The 19,529-nt window shown below is 50.8% G+C and overlaps 1 protein-coding gene across 1 annotated transcript in view; it reads right to left on the bottom strand.

The window, feature by feature from the left end:
* The window catches only part of wtip (WT1 interacting protein), a 29,050-nt gene extending 10,325 nt beyond the window's left edge, over positions 1–18,725 (bottom strand). Inside the window, exons 1-2 of the mRNA XM_069902010.1 lie at positions 16,925–18,725; positions 2,930–3,031 (exon numbers count right to left, since the gene is read on the bottom strand). Coding sequence (XP_069758111.1) covers positions 2,930–3,031; positions 16,925–18,350 — 1,528 coding nt within the window. The 5' untranslated portion in view covers positions 18,351–18,725. The remainder of the gene's footprint in view (positions 1–2,929; positions 3,032–16,924) is intronic.
* Between the last annotated feature and the right edge of the window lie 804 nt (positions 18,726–19,529).

Genomic DNA, 19,529 nt, shown 5'->3' with positions numbered 1-19,529 from the left:
GTAGAGACAAGCTAAGGAGCTGCACAGGATAGACACAAAGGTGCACCGGGAGCTTCCCAGAGCAACAATAAAGTAAAGCTAAAGCATCAAATGCAGCAGGTGCAGAGGCAGACATATTCCAAAGGTGTGTCCTGCCTATGAAAAGTCCTGCTATAAATGTGGGAAGAATCATTTTGCAAAATGCTGCAAAACAGGGGATACCAAGTGAAAGGTGTATACAGTGGTCGAAGAAATGGAGGAATTCTTCATGGATTCACTACAGACTGCTACTGGCAAAACAGAATGGATCGTTCCAGCGACTGTGAATGAGACAGTAATTCCATTTAAGCTTGACACCGGAGCCCGGGTGAATTTAACACCTATGGACGATTACAAGAGCCTCACCATAAAGAGCAAGATTTATCCTGTGAAATTAAAAGTGACTGGAGGGAACGTTCCAGTAAAAGGGGGTGCATGGTGACCTTCAAACATAAAGAGCAGCACCTAAAGTTACAGCTACTAATTGTAGACAGTACAGCCAACATCAGATCTGAGAAGATGTGAAGAGCTCAACCTGGTGAAAAGAGTTTTCATAATGGCTTCACAGACCAAAGATAAGCAAAGAACACTCACGGAAGGAAAGATAAATACATTGGAGAAGCGATGCCTTAATGTACAGAGAGAATCGACCTCATTACATGACATGAGTGACAAACTGGAAAAGGAGTTGGCAAATAAGGATGCCTTCTTATGCCAGCTAGAAGATAAAAATAGAGTTACTGGAACTTGCTGAATAGAAACTGCAGCAAACAATGAAGTGAGCAGAAACATTACCAGAAGTAGAAGCTGAACCTGCCCAGCTAATTGCAGCTCTGATAAAGGCTGAAGAGCATTATGGCAGCAGAGAAGAACGTTGGAGACATTTAGAGACTCAGCTTGACTTTAATAAGTGACTTCAGTCGCATCAAAAAGAAAGAATGGCTGTATTAGAGGATAAGAGTATATCATTTAAAGAATCTGAAGTCTTAAGAAAACAACTTGATAAGGAAATGGAAAATGTAAACATCTTCTTTCAACTACAAAGTTTAAAGGAGCCACCACACTATCTGAAGAGGAACTGGCAATTACAACGCCCACTGCAGCAGGAAGCCTGGAATGAAATTCACAGTTGCATAATGGACATGTTAAATCCCAGGATCAATTGCTATTGGCAAAACAGGATTCCTCACATCCACCTGGAAGCAGAGAGTGAGTAAACGTTTGGATGAAATTGTGAAAGAAGTGGAGTGGAAAGCTCCGCTTCTGAAACGCCAGTGTAAAGAATATGAACGAGTGCAAAAATCTGTGGCAAATCTCTCAGCTAAATTAGAAGATACCATGAGGGAAGTTCGCTGTTTACAAAAATGCACAGATGAGGCGAATAAGCTTCATTACTCAACATGGAGAATCAGAGATACAAGTATCAGATCTTTCACAGAATAGGGAGCTTTTGATGGAACTGGAAGATGCGCGAGGAAATCATATTTTACGTGAAGATGAAGTTAGTTCTGTTGACATACGCAATTCCTCTGAAGTGATTTCGCAACATCTGGTGACGTATCATAACGGTGACTGTTCGTGAACTTGCTGATAAGCAGGTAAAGGAAGAGCAGGAAAAAAACCTCTTCACGGATTTCTGAACTTCAGCTGAATCTTGCAGATGCCCTGAATGAACTTGAACAACTTCATGAAGCCAGAAGTCATCAGATACAATTAGTGGAAAAAGACTGGCCACGGAATGAGATACTTTGTTATGTAGACATGGTATTGTGATTTTGCTTTTATTAAAAAAAAGGGAATAGTGTTATTATGCATGTTTTTAAAACTACAATTCCCAGCATGCAATGCAAGCAGTTGGGCAGAAACAGGAAGTGACGCATGACAGGAGTAGTCGGTTAGAAGTTGGTTGAAGCATTCAAGGAAAATAAAGTCGGTTAAGTGTTAAACACAAGCATAACAGCCGTGTCACTGTGCCTTCCACGGGCTCAGCCTTGTCTGACCCTGGCCATGTCATCACCGTATGTCCCATGGGCACAGTCCAGTCTGACCCTGGCTACATCACCATGCCTCCTACGGGCACAGCCCAGTCTGACCCTGACTACATCACCATATCTCCCACAGACACAGCCCAGTCTGACCCTGGCCGTGTCACCACCGTACGTCCCATGGGCACAGTCCAGTCTGACCCTGGCTACATCACCATACCTCCTACGGGCACAGCCCAGTCTGACCCTGACTACATCACTATACCTCCTACGGGCACAGCCCAGTCTGACCCTGGCTACATCACCATATCTCCCACAGACACAGCCCAGTCTGACCCTGGCCATGTCATCACCGTACGTCCCATGGGCACAGCCAGGTCTGACCCTGGCTACATCACTATACCTCCTATGGGCACAGCCCAGTCTGACCCTGGCTACATCACCATAACTCCCACAGACACAGCCCAGTCTGACCCTGGCCGTGTCACCACCGTACGTTCCATGGGCACAGCCAGGTCTGACTGGCTACATCACTATACCTCCCAGGGGCACAACCCAGTCTGACCCTGGCCACCATACGTTCCACGGGCACAGCCTGGTCTAACCTTGACCATGTCACCACTGTATGTCCCATGAGCACAGCCCTGATCGTGTCACCACCATACGTCCCGTGGGGACATCACCATACCTCCAACGGACACAGCCCATTCTGACCCTGGCCATAACTTGGACCAGCCCTTTCATCTCAAATTCAAAGCAGGTTGATGTAATAATCGCAGTCAGCGTGCTCTGCCCTCCCCCACAGTTGATCAGGTAGTGCTAAGCCCCACAATGTGATTGCCAACTCGGGATGAACGTAGTTAGAGGGAGCAACAGGGGAAAACCAGGTGCAGAGAAAATGGTCAGCGGCAGGGTACCCAACTCACCACAGGAGCAGCAGATGAAGCAGTTGGTGTGGTACAGATTGCCCATGGCTTGACAAGCTTGACTCGCTCCATACACGCCTTTCCTGCACTTTACACAGATACCTGTGGAGCAGGAAACAAAAACATCAGCTCGTTTACTGCACGAGTGGCTTGGAGCCCGACCTTTCAATCCAGCTGCAATGCACAAGTGGTTCAAATCCCTACAACCCCACCCTCAGACTCAAGCAAACAAAGGCCACACAGATCTGCAGTCAATCCCAAAATAGTCCTTGATCATTCAGAGGCCGTCAGACCCTTGAACCCATTCTACCAGTGCAACTCCCTTACTCACAATTCCCATCACTACACATTCAGCATATCCTACCCATGTCTGAGCACACCCCAACATTCCCAAGGGGAGTGGGAAGGGCCAGAGAGAGGATACTGGGGCACCAACATTTCTATAACATCTTCCCCAGGCGCAGGACACCCCAAAGAATTGACAGCCAGCAATCGCACTTGGGATGCTAGAGGCACAATAGCCAATAATATTACTTATTATCTCCAAACTCTGTGGATTCCTGACATCCACCTGGAAGCAGAGGAGGCACACATTAATGTCTCCCCTCCCATCCTCCTCCCCCCCGCCCCCACCCCACCAGCACCAGCACCCTATGCCCTGCTTGTATCTGGTTTAGAAGCACCAGAATAATCTTGCTCTCAGCATCTACTAGAATGAGGAGCTTCATTCAATTATTATTCGATTGCAGCTGTCTTTTTTGCATTTTTTTTTTCCTTACCAAGTATCTGTTGAGCTTCACCAAATAAGAGTTTTTATGCACGTATACATTGAGGTTTTTGTCATATGCATGGTATACTGTCCTTATCATGGACTTTAGGGAGGGGAAGCTGAGGGACTACGCACCAGTCTTCATTAACAGGACAGTGATGGAGATGGTTAGCTCCTTCCAGTTTTAGGGAGTCCACAGATTGGAGGACCCCTCCTCCACATTGCTAACACATTGAGAGAATCGTGAAGAAGGCATATCAACACCTTTACTTTCAGAGGAGATTTGGTACATCGCGGAATACTCCATCAAACCTACAGGTGCTCTGGGAAAGTATACGGACTGACTGCACCAGACCGTGGTTTGGAAACTCCACTGCCAGGAACACAGAAGGCTGTAGAAAGTGGCAAACCAAGTCACATCCATCCTGGGCACCCACCGCCAGTCCACTGCACACACCCCTATGTGAGGCACTGACTCAAGAAGTCAGCCCACATCACCATCCATCCATCTACTCTTGGCATATTGTGGAAGTGGTTAGTCTCCACTATAGGAAGGGCTCAGGCCCAAAATGCCAATAACATCTTTACCTCCTTTGGACACTGCGAGACTGGCCAAGTTCCTCCAGCATTTCTGTGTTTTGACAACAATCACAGCATCTGCAGACGTTCATGTTTCACTCTACCTCTACCTCCCCTGTCTCAGAAAAGCACCAAACATGTTAAAGACTCATTTCACCCCGCAACACTCTCTTCACTGCCCTGCCGTCAGGAGAATTCACAAGTGAGAGATGTCACCCACCAGATTCAAAGACAGTTTCTTTCCCTCCTGAATGAACCCCATAAAGTAAAGTAAAATTATGCCTTTCCTCTGTGCTAACTGAACTCTCTCTGCACTTCTGGGCTGTCTTGTTTGTACCACACTCGAGATGTCTCAGTGTCTGCAGGAAATGCTACCTACCACCCAAACCTCCTCCCTTACTACTGTGCAGGACCCCAAATAGTCCTTCCAAGTGAAGCAACATTTTACTGCAGGGGTCCCCTACTGCATCAAGTGCTCCCGTTGTGAACTCGTCTACTTGCGAAACAAAAATATCACTGCATTTTAAATACATATGACACCAAATTCAAAGGAGCCCTGGAGATCTTTAAATGGAGATCGAAAAGACTTGAGATGCTGGAGCCATAAAACCAACCATTGGAGAAACTCCAAACTCACAACCTTCCTTCCCCACGAAATCCATCTCTCCTTCCCAGTCTCCCTGAAAGGCAGCCGATATACTTAAGGAGACATCCATCCCCACAGGACACGTTCCCAGTCTGCGTTCAGTCTCCCCGATGTAGACGAGTTCACAACGGGAGCACTGGATGCAGTAGGGGACCCCTGCAGTAAAATGTTGCTTCACTTGGAAGGACTATTTGGGGTCCCGCAGTGGTGAGGGAGTTGGTGTGGGTGGTAGGTAGCATTTCCTGCAGACACTGGGGCAGGTACCGAGGTGGAAACTGGTGAGAAAGGACGAGGAAGTGGTCCCTGTGGAAAGTAGAATGGGTAGGTGAAGATGCGTTCAGTGACGGGATCTCTTCCTCATTATCTACACCTCCCAGTTTTTAATCATCTGGAAGGAACACAAGAAAATAGATGCAGGAGGCCATTGATCCCTGAAACCTGCTCCTCCATTCATTGGATCATGGCCTAACTGTGCTTGGTGTCCCAAGGTGCTTTAGTCATGCCTGCAGAAGGCACATTCCTCAGGGACAACTCACTTCCTGCAGGGGATCTGGAATGAAGCATTTTGTTAACGTCAAGATGCAGAGGGTGCAGAGAGCGAGGTTAACACTTTGTTTGCCACCACTGATTTCCCTGTACCCAGCAAGTAAAGGTTCCACAGCAGACGCCACTCATCTTCCTCTCCAAACTGGCACAGATTAACTGGAGGGTCTGGTCTCATCCCTCTATTGTTGGTGCAGCAGCTAAACATGTCACACCAACCAGTCTGTGCATGTGCAATGTAACCTCAGAAAGCATCAGTGATCCATCTCCTTTCCTGCCCCAGGTTTTCCACCCCTCCAGGATGTCCTCCTCACTCCAATGCCCCCCCCCCCTCTCATGAGGTGCCCCACTCACTTCAAGATCAGATGGGATTTGGGAGGAGTGGGGTGTTCAGGAGAGCCAGATCAGTTCTCTGGCAGTACTGGAGTGGTGAAGGCAGATTCTCAAGAACAGGCATAGCAAGATCCAGTGAACGATTTGTACACCCCTCTCAAGTGTGAAGGAAGGGGGTTCCTTATAGAGATCATGAGGGGTCTGGATTAGTTAAAAAGTCACAGGCTTTCTTCCACCACTCCCCACCAAGATGGGGAGTCTAAAACTAGATGCATAGGTTTAAGGCAGTGGTTCTCAACCTTTTTCTTTCCACTCACATACCACTTTAAGTAATCCCTATGCCAGTGGTGCTCCATGATTAGTAAGGGATTGCTTAAGGTGGTATGTGGGTGGAAAGAATTAGTTTGAAAACCAGTTTTAATCGTACCTCATTGACTCGTTATGTGCATGGTTTCATACCTCCAAAGAAAATGGGCCAATTACTATTTTTCTGTAGCAAAATAATTCCGTAACAACTAGGTCGAGAGCAGTGATTCTCAACCTTCCCTTCCCACTCAAATAACACCTTAAACAATCCCTTACTAATCACACAGCACCGATGGCATAGGGATTACTTAAAGTGGTATGTGAGTGGAAAGAAAAAAGTTGTGAACCACTGGTTTAAGGTAAGAGGGGAAAGATTTAAAAGAAAGGCAACTTCTTCCAGAGGGTGGAGGGTGTGTGGACTGAGATGCCAGTGGGAGAGGCAGAGGTCAGGTCTACTGTAATGTTCACCACATTTAGACAGGTGTCTTGGATCAAGGTTCAAAGAAACAGTAGGCAAATGGGACTTGGTTGGCATGGACACTTTGTATTGTCAAACTTCATGACACACCGACTCCCTCTGTCTCAGGCAAGGAGAGTAGACCTGCACACAACACTCCAGATGTGGCCTTGCCAAAATGCTGCAGGATGGTGGTGAAACATGTTTGCTCCTGTTTTCAAAGCCTCTTGCAGTGAAGGTCAACATACCATTTTCCACAAACTGGCATATGTTTGCTTTTGGTGACTGGTGTATAAATACACCCAAATCTCTTTGTATATTCGCATTTCCCAATTTCTCACTAACCATTGTCTTTTTTATTTTTCCTGTGGTGGATAACTTCACATTTAATTTCAAGATACAGCATAGTTACAGGCCCTCGAGCCCATGCTGCACAAATACACCCTTAACCTCTTTCCACTGCACCCACCAGCTATCTGCTCATGCACTGAAACCCCTTCGCATCCCCCTCTCACTTTGCCAGCATTCTGTTCCCTCTCCCAAGCAACAGGCCCATGTTGTGACCTGCTGGGGGCCAAATTTCAATCCCTGCTGTGCCCCAAGGATTAGCCACAGACACCCATCCCGTCTCCAGCTTGTCAACTAATTGCCAGTCTCAGAAGAGTGTGGGGACAAAAGCATGAAAATCCAAATAGCAGCTGACTCATCATTATTGACATGCAAGTTGTCCTCAAAAAAAGTTCAGAAAGCTTGTAGAACATTACAGCTCAGGTCCTTCCAGTCTGTGCCGAATTATTTTTCTGCCTAGTTCCAACGACTTGAGCCTAGTCCATAGCCCTCCATACCTGATCAAATTCTTCTTAAATGTTAAAATTGAGCCTGCATTCACCATTTCAAATGGCAGCTCATCCCATCACTCTGTGTGAAGAAGATTCCCCTAACGTGCCCACTGAAATTTCCCCTTTCATGCTTAACCCGTGACCTCTGGTTTGTATCTCATTTTACCCTCAGTAGAAAAAGCCGACCTACATTTAATCTGTCCATCCCCCTCAATTTTAAAAACCTTTATCAAATCTCCCCTTATTCTTCTACTCTCCAAGGAATGAAGTCCTAACCTGTTTAACCTTTCCCTTGAACTCAGTTCCTGAAGCCTGGGCAACATCCAAGTAAACCTCTGTATTCTTTCTCTCTAATTCCTATCTTTCCTGTAGTTAGGTGACCAAAACTGCACATAATACTCCTCTTTGCTGTGCTGGGAAAGCTGCCCACATATTTAAAGGACCCAGCTCACCTCAGGCACAATGTCCTCTCCACCCCTCCCCACTCCATGAGCTTGAAAATACAAATTTCCTGACTCAAGCACACTTTCTTTCATGCTGTTATCAGTCTCTTGAATTGACCCCTCATTGGGAAAAGATGATGGCCTTGCACTAATCAACTGTGCTTTTCTCTATACTCTTCACCTTGCCCCAGTAACATGAGACCCTATATTCTTTGAACTACTGTAACACTATTTTTGTTTTATTATTACACTGGTTAAATATCAGTTGACTTGCCTGAACAGCACGCACAAAGCCTTTTGCAGTATCTCATATGACAATAAACAACGCAGGAACTTGCTGGATGCAAATTATTTTCTGTGCAGGGAGTTGTGATTGGAGATGGGCTGCCTCTGGGCTGGTGGAACCAGATTCAATGAGAGATGAAGTGATGCTTGGCAAGAAGAGGAAAGCAATTAGCTCAATGCTAGTCTAATGCTGAGAGTCGGAGAGGGACTCCATAACCGAGGGCATGCTTCACTGTCCAAACAGCCCACAGTGCCAAGGGTTATAATGTAGTACTCTAAAGTGGTGGAGAAACTCAGCTGGTCTCGTAGTAAAAAAGGCAGATGACAATTCGTCAGGAGCGTTGAAAATCAGGCAAACGTCTGAATGAAAAGCTGAAGGAGCACAGGCTAACAGGTAGATACAGGTGGGGGGGGGGGTAAGAAATCGAGAAGCGATGGGGAAAGGATTGAGGGTAGCTTTCTGATAGGAGGGAAGGGGTTATTAGAAATCAGAGGTCAATACTGATGCCATCTGGTTGGCCACTGCTGAGATGGAACACAAGGTGCAGTCCGTCCAATGTGCAAACCCTTGCTGGGAGAATCTCCTCCATAATTTCCATTAGGATCGCAGCACCAAAGGGACGTTCTACTCGCTTTACACCCAGGACTATGTGACTCAGTACGACAACAACACCATCTACAAATTTGCTGAAGAAACTACGGTGGTGGGTTGTATGGGGGGGTGGGGGGGCATGAAAACTTAGCTGAATGTTGCACCAACAACAACCACCTCCTCGCACTCCATATCACCAAAACTGATTGTTGGCTTCAGGAAGGAAAAACCAGAGGTGTATGATCATTGTGGGAGGGGAAACCATAGGTGGAGAGGGTGAGTAAATTTAAATTTCTGGGAGTCACCATCTCGGAGGACCTTTCCTGGACCATAACATTAGCTCCATTGGAAAGAAAGCATGTCAGCGCCTCTCTTCCCTCAGGAGTTTGCAGAGATTTGGTGCAACAATGGAAACTGGCAAACTTCTATAGATGTGTAGTGAAAAGTGTGCTGACCGGCTGCATTACGGTCTGGTATTGGGGGGAGAGATTAATACCTCTGAGTGGAAAGTCCTGCAGCTCAGTACACAGACAAAACTCTCCTCACCGTCAAGAAAATCTACACGGATCGCTGCCACGGGAGAGCAGCAGCAATCATCAAGGATCCAGGACACACTCTGTTCTCACTGCTACCATTACAAAGGGGGTATAGGTGCCACAAGACTCGTACCACCAGGTTCAGAAACTACCCCTCCACCATCAGACTCCTGAACAACAGGCCCATTCAAACACTCAATAACTCTTACTTTGCTCATTATTTATTACTGGATATTTATATTTCTGTATTTGCACAGGTTGTTTACATTTCTTTCTTCACGTACAGTTTAGTTACTGGTAGAAGTTCTGCCTGACCCGCAGGAAGAAGAACCTCAGGGTTGTATTTGATGTCATGCATGCAATCTGACAGTAAATTTGAACCTTGAGAATGCATGATTTCCCCCCCCCCCGCCAGCTTGAAGTACTCAAGGTCAGACATTAGTCTGCTGAAGATCAGTGCCCTACAAGACAGAGATTCATCCACACACCTCGATGAACTAATGATAGCTGTTCTGTAGCCGCAGGAGACCTGCACAGGAGCTAAAGACATGGGGACAACTGGTCCCACATCTGACTAGTGCTTCATCACCATGGCACAGAAGGCTTGGCAGCATGGAGGTCAGCATAGAAATGATGGGCTGAAGGGCCTTTTTACATCCTGTGGGGCCACATTTCCTCCCTAAAGGATGCAATGATTTCAGTAACTGGCATGAATGAATGAACAAGCGACCAGGGAGAGGATGGGGGTCCTGATCCCTTGTGACTCACACACACCAAGAATGTAACAGCACAGGAAGACCATTCTGCCCATCATGCAGTGCTGGTCCCAGTCAGTCCAACTGTCCCAACCCTTTCCCATTACCATTTTGCTTCAAGGATTTGTCCAATTCTCTTCTAAAGTTCCCTGCTACACTTTTTGGCAACTGTCTTCACAGTCTCCAATATCAGGCACTTTAGTGCCATCTGCAAACTTACCAATCATGCCATGAATGTTTTCATCTAAATCATTGATTATAGAGGTGATGGAATCAGATACAGTAAAATCCACATCAACTGGAATTCAAGCCAATGGCAGCTTCAAGCAACCAACAAATTTTTTTTTAAATTGCAGAAAATACCGGTAAATACGTATAAAATATGAGCGTTTAAAATTGGCACCCCCTCCCCAGCAGTCAACTTGCCAATCCACATAACCTCAAACAACCGGCAAATTCACTCATCTGGCATCTACCAATCCCAGTAGATGCTGTATTGCAGGGGTTTTACTGTACAATTCCTATATTTAAGAGCCATTCAGACAGACACAATGAGGCAAAGCATAGAAGAATAAAGGCCGAGTACAGGGAAATGGGATCAGTGTTGATGGGCTAAAAGGTTGGTTCTGTGCTGCAGACTCACAGGTCATGGTGGAAGCGGGTACAATTTCAACTTTCATAGAAAATGTGAACAGGTAAACGAAAGGAAAGAGACGTGTGCCAAACACAGGCAAATGAGACAAGCTCCCTGTTCTGAAAGTAAAGTCCATGCTGCTTCTCACCCCTCAGGTCTGGGTACTCATTGCATAGGTCCTTCCTCTATCACTCTTCCCAATGTGCTGAACACGGTTACCATCTGCAGTCGTGCTGCCCATTTCCCCATCTGGTCAGCATCATCCTGCAGCCGAAGGATCTCTTCATGATTACCAAAGCACCAATTTTCACGTCACCTGCAATTTTACTGATCCTACCTCCACCCGAATGTACATAACCAACAGGAGCCCCAGAACCAAATTATTGTGATACACCTCTGGTCACGGACAAACAACCCTTCTTCAAGCCAATTTTGGATCCAGTTTGCTAACTTGCTCTGGATCCCATGCGATCTCACCTTTTTGAACCAACATCATACGTGCACAACATCAACCACGATACTTTCAAAACATTTTGATTTTTCCTGAAAGTTACAACCAAATTAGAAACATGATCCTCCTACAACTAAACCACGCGATAATTGAGCTGTGAGGCCCCGTGACATGGCAGCAGTCAGTCCCCACTACAGGAGAGCAAGGTAGAACATCCCTGGGCCAACACTTAGAAGTCATTCACCAAGGCAAATCACTGAACAACTCTCCATCAACTCCAACACTGCATACAACCATAATCCACCCACACCTGGAACATACTCCAGGATTACAGGGTTAAACTCATGTGCAATGGAGTCTCAGATGAACAGTCTCCCACTGCACAGTCCCATGTTCCTCTTAGCTCTGCTTAAGTCAGTAATTTAGAGAAAAACTGATTCCCTTCACTACAGTACTACAGTATGGTGAGACTCATCTCCATCAATACTGTACCCCAATGTTATGCCATGTTAGACACGACCCACAGGGGTTGAACACTGACAGACCAGTCTCCTTCAGTCCTGTAAACTGGTTTTACAGTGACAGATCCGTCACCACAGGTACTATACCCCAGTGTTAGACAGTGACAGATCAGTCTCCCTCTGGTAATGTACCCCAATGTTAATCAATAACATACACGCTCCCACAGGTACTGTGCCCCAGCGTTAGTCAGCGAGGGACACACTCCTACAGTTACTGTACCACAGTGTTATACAGTGACAGACCCATCCCCACCAGTACTACCTCAGTGGTATACAGTGACAGACCTATCTCCATCAGTACTCTACCTCAGTACTAAACAGTGATAGACCAGTCCCCACAGTACTTCAGTGTTATAAAGTGACAGAACAGTCCCCACCAGTGCTGGATCCAAGTGCTACACAGCAATAGATCCGCCCCAACAGTGCTGCACAGCGACAGACCTGCACCCACCAGTGCTTCACCTCAGTGTTATACAGCGATAGACCCGGCTCCACCAGTGCTGTACCTCAGTGTTTTCCAGACAGACACATCCCCACCGGTACTGTACCCAGTGTTATACAGACAGACGCATCTCCACCGGTACTGTACCCAGTGACAGACCAGTCTCCTTCGGTACTGTATCCCAGTGTTACACAGTGACAGACCCAGCCTCACCAGTACTGTACCCAGTGTTGTACAGACAGAGCCGTTCCCACGGGTACTGTACCCTAGTGTTATACAAACAAACCCGTCCCCACCAGTACTGTAAAACAGTGTTATACAGTGACAGACCCGTCCCCACCTGTACTTTAAAACAGTGTTATACAGACAGAGCCGTCCCCTCCAGTACCGTACCCCAGTGTTATACAGTGACAGATCTGTCCCACTGGTACTGTACCCAGTGTTATTCAGACAAATCCGTGCTCTCCAATACTATACCCCAGTGTTATTATAGACAGACCCGTCCGCACCACTACAGTACCCCGTGTTATACAGACAAATCCATCCCGTCCCCTCCGGTACCGTACCCCAGTGTTATACAGTGACAGACCCGTCCCCTCCTGTACTGTACCCCAGTGTTATACAGTGACAGACACGTCCCCTTCGGTACCATACCCCAGTGTTATACAGTGACAGACCCGTCCCCTCCGTACTGTACCCCAGTGTTATACAGTGACAAACCCGTCCCCTCCATTACTGTACCCCAGTGTTAGACAGTGACAGACCCGTCCCCTCCATTACTGTACCCCAGTGTTAGACAGTGACAGACCTGTCCCCTCCGTACTGTACCCCAGTGTTATACAGTGACAAACCCGTCCCCTCTGTACTGTACCCGTGTTATACAGTGACAGACCCGTCCCCTCCGCTACTGAACCCCAGTGTTATACAGTGACAGACCCGTCCCCTCCGTACTGTACCCCAGTGTTATACAGTGGCAGACCCGTCCCCTCCGTACTGTACCCCAGTGTTATACAGTGGCAGACCCGTCCCCTCCGTACTGTATCCCAGTGTTATACAGTGGCAGACCTGTTCCCTTCGTACTGTACCCCAGTGTTATACAGTGACAGACCCGTCCCCTCCGTACTGTACCCCAGTGTTATACAGTGACAGACCCGTCCCCTCTGTTCTGTACCCCAGTGTTATACAGTGGCAGACCCGTCCCCTCCGTACTGTACCCCAGTGTTATACAGTGGCAGACCCGTCCCCTCCGTACTGTACCCCAGTGTTATACAGTGGCAGACCCGTCCCCTCCGTACTGTACCCCAGTGTTATACAGTGGCAGACCCGTCATCTCCGTACTGTACCCCAGTGTTATACAGTGACAGACCCGTCCCCTCCGTACTGTACCCCAGTGTTATACAGTGACAGACCCGTCCCCTCCGCTACTGAACCCCAGTGTTATACAGCGACAGACCCGTCCCCTCTGTACTGTATCCCAGTGTTATACAGTGACAAACCCGTCCCCTCTGTACTGTACCCGTGTTATACAGTGACAGACCCGTCCCCTCCGCTACTGAACCCCAGTGTTATACAGCGACAGACCCGTCCCCTCTGTACTGTATCCCAGTGTTATACAGTGACAGACCCGTCCCCTCCGTACTGTACCCCAGTGTTATACAGTGGCAGACCCGTCCCCTCCGTACTGTACCCCAGTGTTATACAGTGACAGACCCGTCCCCTCTGTACTGTATCCCAGTGTTATACAGTGACAGACCCGTCCCCTCCGTACTGTACCCCAGTGTTATACAGTGGCAGACCCGTCCCCTCCGTACTGTACCCCAGTGTTATACAGTGACAAACCCGTCCCCTCTGTACTGTACCCGTGTTATACAGTGACAGACCCGTCCCCTCCGCTACTGAACCCCAGTGTTATACAGCGACAGACCCGTCCCCTCTGTACTGTATCCCAGTGTTATACAGTGACAGACCCGTCCCCTCCGTACTGTACCCCAGTGTTATACAGTGGCAGACCCGTCCCCTCCGTACTGTACCCCAGTGTTATACAGTGACAGACCCGTCCCCTCTGTACTGTATCCCAGTGTTATACAGTGACAGACCCGTCCCCTCCGTACTGTACCCCAGTGTTATACAGTGGCAGACCCGTCCCCTCCGTACTGTACCCCAGTGTTATACAGTGACAAACCCGTCCCCTCTGTACTGTACCCGTGTTATACAGTGACAGACCCGTCCCCTCCGTACTGTACCCCAGTGTTATACAGTGACAAACCCGTCCCCTCTGTACTGTACCCGTGTAATACAGCGACAGACCCGTCCCCTCCGCTACTGAACCCCAGTGTTATACAGCGACAGACCCGTCCCCTCTGTACTGTATCCCAGTGTTATACAGTGACAGACCCGTCCCCTCCGTACTGTACCCCAGTGTTATACATTGGCAGACCCGTCCCCTCCGTACTGTACCCCAGTGTTATACAGTGACAGACCCGTCCCCTCTGTACTGTATCCCAGTGTTATACAGTGACAGACCCGTCCCCTCCGTACTGTACCCCAGTGTTATACAGTGGCAGACCCGTCCCCTCCGTACTGTACCCCAGTGTTATACAGTGACAAACCCGTCCCCTCTGTACTGTACCCGTGTTATACAGTGACAGACCCGTCCCCTCCGTACTGTACCCCAGTGTTATACAGTGACAAACCCGTCCCCTCTGTACTGTACCCGTGTAATACAGTGACAGACCCGTCCCCTCCGCTACTGAACCCCAGTGTTATACAGCGACAGACCCGTCCCCTCTGTACTGTATCCCAGTGTTATACAGTGACAGACCCGTCCCCTCCGTACTGTACCCCAGTGTTATACAGTGGCAGACCCGTCCCCTCCGTACTGTACCCCAGTGTTATACAGTGACAGACCCGTCCCCTCTGTACTGTATCCCAGTGTTATACAGTGACAGACCCGTCCCCTCCGTACTGTACCCCAGTGTTATACAGTGGCAGACCCGTCCCCTCCGTACTGTACCCCAGTGTTATACAGTGACAAACCCGTCCCCTCTGTACTGTACCCGTGTTATACAGTGACAGACCCGTCCCCTCCGCTACTGAACCCCAGTGTTATACAGCGACAGACCCGTCCCCTCTGTACTGTATCCCAGTGTTATACAGTGACAGACCCGTCCCCTCCGTACTGTACCCCAGTGTTATACAGTGGCAGACCCGTCCCCTCCGTACTGTACCCCAGTGTTATACAGTGACAGACCCGTCCCCTCTGTTCTGTACCCCAGTGTTATACAGTGGCAGACCCGTCCCCTCCGTACTGTACCCCAGTGTTATACAGTGACAGACCCGTCCCCTCCGTACTGTACCCCAGTGTTATACAGTGACAGACCCGTCCCCTCTGTTCTGTACCCCAGTGTTATACAGTGGCAGACCCGTCCCCTCCGTACTGTACCCCAGTGTTATACAGTGGCAGACCCGTCCCCTCCGTACTGTACCCCAGTGTTATACAGTGGCAGACCCGTCCCCTCTGTACTGTATCCCAGTGTTATACAGTGGCAGACCCGTCCCCTCCGTACTGTACCCCAGTGTTATACAGTGACAGACCCGTCCCCTCCGTACTGTACCCCAGTGTTATACAGTGACAGACCCGTCCCCTCTGTACTGTATCCCAGTGTTATACAGTGACAGACCCGTCCCCTCCGTACTGTATCCCAGTGTTATACAGTGACAGACCCGTCCCCTCTGTACTGTATCCCAGTGTTATACAGTGACAAACCCGTCCCCTCTGTACTGTACCCGTGTTATACAGTGACAGACCCGTCCCCTCCGCTACTGAACCCCAGTGTTATACAGCGACAGACCCGTCCCCTCTGTACTGTATCCCAGTGTTATACAGTGGCAGACCCGTCCCCTCCGTACTGTACCCCAGTGTTATACAGTGGCAGACCCGTCCCCTCCGTACTGTACCCCAGTGTTATACAGTGACAGACCCGTCCCCTCCGTACTGTACCCCAGTGTTATACAGTGACAGACCCGTCCCCTCTGTACTGTATCCCAGTGTTATGCAGTGACAGACCCGTCCCCTCCGTACTGTATCCCAGTGTTATACAGTGACAGACCCGTCCCCTCTGTACTGTATCCCAGTGTTATACAGTGACAGACCCGTCCCCTCTGTACTGTACCCGTGTTATACAGTGACAGACCCGTCCCCTCCGCTACTGAACCCCAGTGTTATACAGTGACAGACCCGTCCCCTCTGTACTGTATCCCAGTGTTATACAGTGACAGACCCGTCCCCTCTGTACTGTACCCGTGTTATACAGTGGCAGACCCGTCCCCTCCATACTGTACCCCAGTGTTATACAATGACAGACCCGTCCCCTCCGTACTGTACCCCAGTGTTATACAGTGACAGACCCGTCCCCTCCGTACTGTATCCCAGTGTTATACAGTGACAGACCCGTCCCCTCCGTACTGTACCCCAGTGTTATACAGTGACAGACCCGTCCCCTCCGTACTGTACCCCAGTGTTATACAGTGACAGACCCGTCCCCTCCGTACTGTACCCCAGTGTTATACAGTGACAGACCCGTCCCCTCCGTACTGTATCCCAGTGTTATACAGTGACAGACCCCAGTGCTGTTACACCGGAACTGGTGGTGTAACCCTGCTGACCTCCTCAGCCACAACCTGTCGGAGAACCGTGCCGCTGACGGCGAGGCTGGGATCCCCCGCTCCCCGCAGATCCTGCAGCAGGGAAGGGAACACAAGTGCCCACCCATCCCGGCTTGTCGCCGGAGCCCGTCCCCAGCCGAGGAGTCGCGGGAGGGGATGGCCGGGGCCCCGGGGCGAGGACGGGCCGTTGTTGCCTTACCAAAATACTCCTTCTTGACGTGCAGCTCCAGCTCCTTCTCCAGCTCGCGGGTGAGCGCCTCCAGCCGCTTCTCGGCCTGGCTCGGCCCGCTCTCCCGGCCCGGCGTCACCTGGTACGGAAGCCGGATCTTGTGCGCCGCCGCCGACCCTTTGGTCGGGCTGTAGCCGTAGGAATGGACGGGGATGGGCGCGGCCTCCGGACCTGCGCCAGCCGGCTGATGGCAACACGCTTCCCCCGAGCAGGGCGATAGAGTCTCGGGCCCAGGGTAGCCTTCCTCCGGAAGGCCGGCGCTCAACAGCTGAAGCTCGGGGTAAGCGGCGCTCATGGAGCCCCGGGAGCTGTGGCTGGAGATGCTGCTGCGGGCGCTCGGCCCATCGGCGTCCGGCTGCGCCAAGCGGGAGTCGGAGTAGCTGGAGCGCGGGCTGACGTGCCTCTGGTCGTAGCCCATGCTGATGCCGCTGGTGCGGTTGCTGCTGGGCTTGCTGCCGCCGCTGCCCCCCTCATTCAGGCTGGCCCGGGGGCTCGAGTGCTTGCTCGTGTCGCTGGCCGTGCTGGCGTAACTCGAGCGGGAGCTGAGGGCGCTGCTGCTGCCGCCATCGTACTGGATCAGGCTGGTCCGGGGACTCGAGTACTTGTCCGCACCCCCCACCACCAAGCTGGAGCGGGGGCTGGGGTAGAGGCTGGAGCGGGGGCTCGGGTGCTTGCTGTGCTCCTGGGTGGAGTTGGAAGAGGAGGAGGAGGAGGCCAGGCTGGAGCGGGGACTGGTGGTGCCGAGCCGCGCGTCCTGGGGCTGCCCCGCGCCCGCCACATGGTTGCCTCGGCCGGCCGATCCATGGTTGCCTCTGGCGGCCGCACCGGGTGACTCCCTGGGCCCCGATACATTGTTGCCGCGGCCGGACGAGCCACTGGCGCCGGAATACACCGCGTAACCTCCCTGGCGGCTGCAAACCTGGCCCGGCTCATAAACCGTCCCGCCGCCGCTGTACCTGCGGCTCTCGGCGCTGTAGCTGAACGTTGCCGGAGCCCCGTGGCCCTTGAAGTAGTAGCCCCCCGGGTCAGGATCGCCGCCCGCCTGCTGCGCCTCTCCCCGGTGCGCCGCCGTCTCCAACCCGCCGCGATTGCCGTTCACTCCCCGGGGGGCTGCCGAGAGTTTGCACAAAGTGCCCCCCAGACTCCGGTCGTGCAGGGCAACGTCGATCCCGGCCCCATTCATCCTGCCCGCCGCCTCCGAGGCTTGTAGCTGCAGGACGTGGGGCTGGTGTCCCGGGATCATCTGCAGCAGAAAGGCCCGCTTTGTTTCTTCCAGGCCGGGGCTAACCAGCAGCTCCCTCCGTGCGCCGTACAGCCCATCGTTGGTCGCCTCGTACAGGGACAGATCCTGCAGAAAGTTCGCCTGCACAGCCAGGTCCTCCTCGTATTTAGACATTGTTTGTTGCGTCCATCCAAAATAAATGCGCGGAACTGCGGTCAAGCTCCGAGAAAAAGTCGGAAAGCGGGGTTTAAAACATAATCTTCCCACAATTGTCAAGCGCTCTCCGGCCTCGCTTTGTTCTTTAATTTATTATTTATTTTATAAAACGTGCATCGATCGACCATCTCTCTTCCTCTCCCGCATGCTGCATTTTATTCTTTGCATTTGAAATTCACAAAAGACAAACATTCTTTCTTTCTTTCTCCTCCCCCTCAAAAAAAAACCCTTCCGTCAGGTTGAGAGCCGGGGCCGCAGCACCGAGCGGAATGGCGCGCGCGGCGGAGGCGAGCTTGTTAATTTCAACCGAACGTGTAACAATCTGCAGAGAGAAGCAACAATATCCGGATGGCAGAAGGAGCCCCTCCCTGCCTCTCTGCGTCTCTCCGAGAATGCACCCCCTCCCTCCCGCTCCCCTGCGTGGAAGTTGTGACCCCCACCCCCCCGGTCTGGGTGTGAGGAGGTGGCTGGGGTTGCTGCGTGGAAGGAGGGAGAAGGATCCCACTCTCTACCCCCCCCCGCCCCCAACTCCGTGCACTCTTTGACCGACGCTGGAATGCGCGCAGTGCCATCGCCCAACGAGGAGCGATGAGGCCGTCAGGAATGTGCTTCATTCCGAGGCCAAACAATACGAGCCTGAGTCCCGGCGGGCGGGGGGAGAGCAGGATGGGAAACTTTCAAACGCCGCTCAGGGACGCTGCAGTAGCGCAGACAAATGCAGAGAATTCCAGGGAGGGAGCTGGGATTCTGTGCCCCCCCCCTCCCCTCACCCCCCCAGGGGAGGATGGAAAAGGCGGCCTCCAACAGGTGTATCGCCGCAGGTGACCACCTCCCCTGTATCTGGTCTGTGTCCTTCCGGACTTTGCCCCTCTGAGCTCAGCACTTTACATTGCGTGAACCTTGGCCTGTGCCCAGCCGGTTATTTAACCGCGGGCGCTGGGGATTCGCCCCCGCTGAGACCCGGGACCTGACATGCACTTTGTAGCTGGCAAATGGGTTTGGGGCAAGCACTCTCCACGGGGCATAGAATGGTCTGTGGAGGAAGTGGCCAGGACACACAGAATGGAGGTCCTACTGCAATTATGTGGGGATTTGGTCAGGCCACACCTTGTGTATGGGGCGCACTCTTGGTCAGCT

The sequence above is a fragment of the Narcine bancroftii genome, chromosome 10, assembly GCF_036971445.1.
Source record: "Narcine bancroftii isolate sNarBan1 chromosome 10, sNarBan1.hap1, whole genome shotgun sequence".
NCBI classification, from domain to species: Eukaryota; Metazoa; Chordata; class Chondrichthyes; order Torpediniformes; family Narcinidae; genus Narcine; species Narcine bancroftii.
Note: the sequence above shows the minus strand (reverse complement) of the source record. Positions and strands in the feature narration are given on the sequence as shown.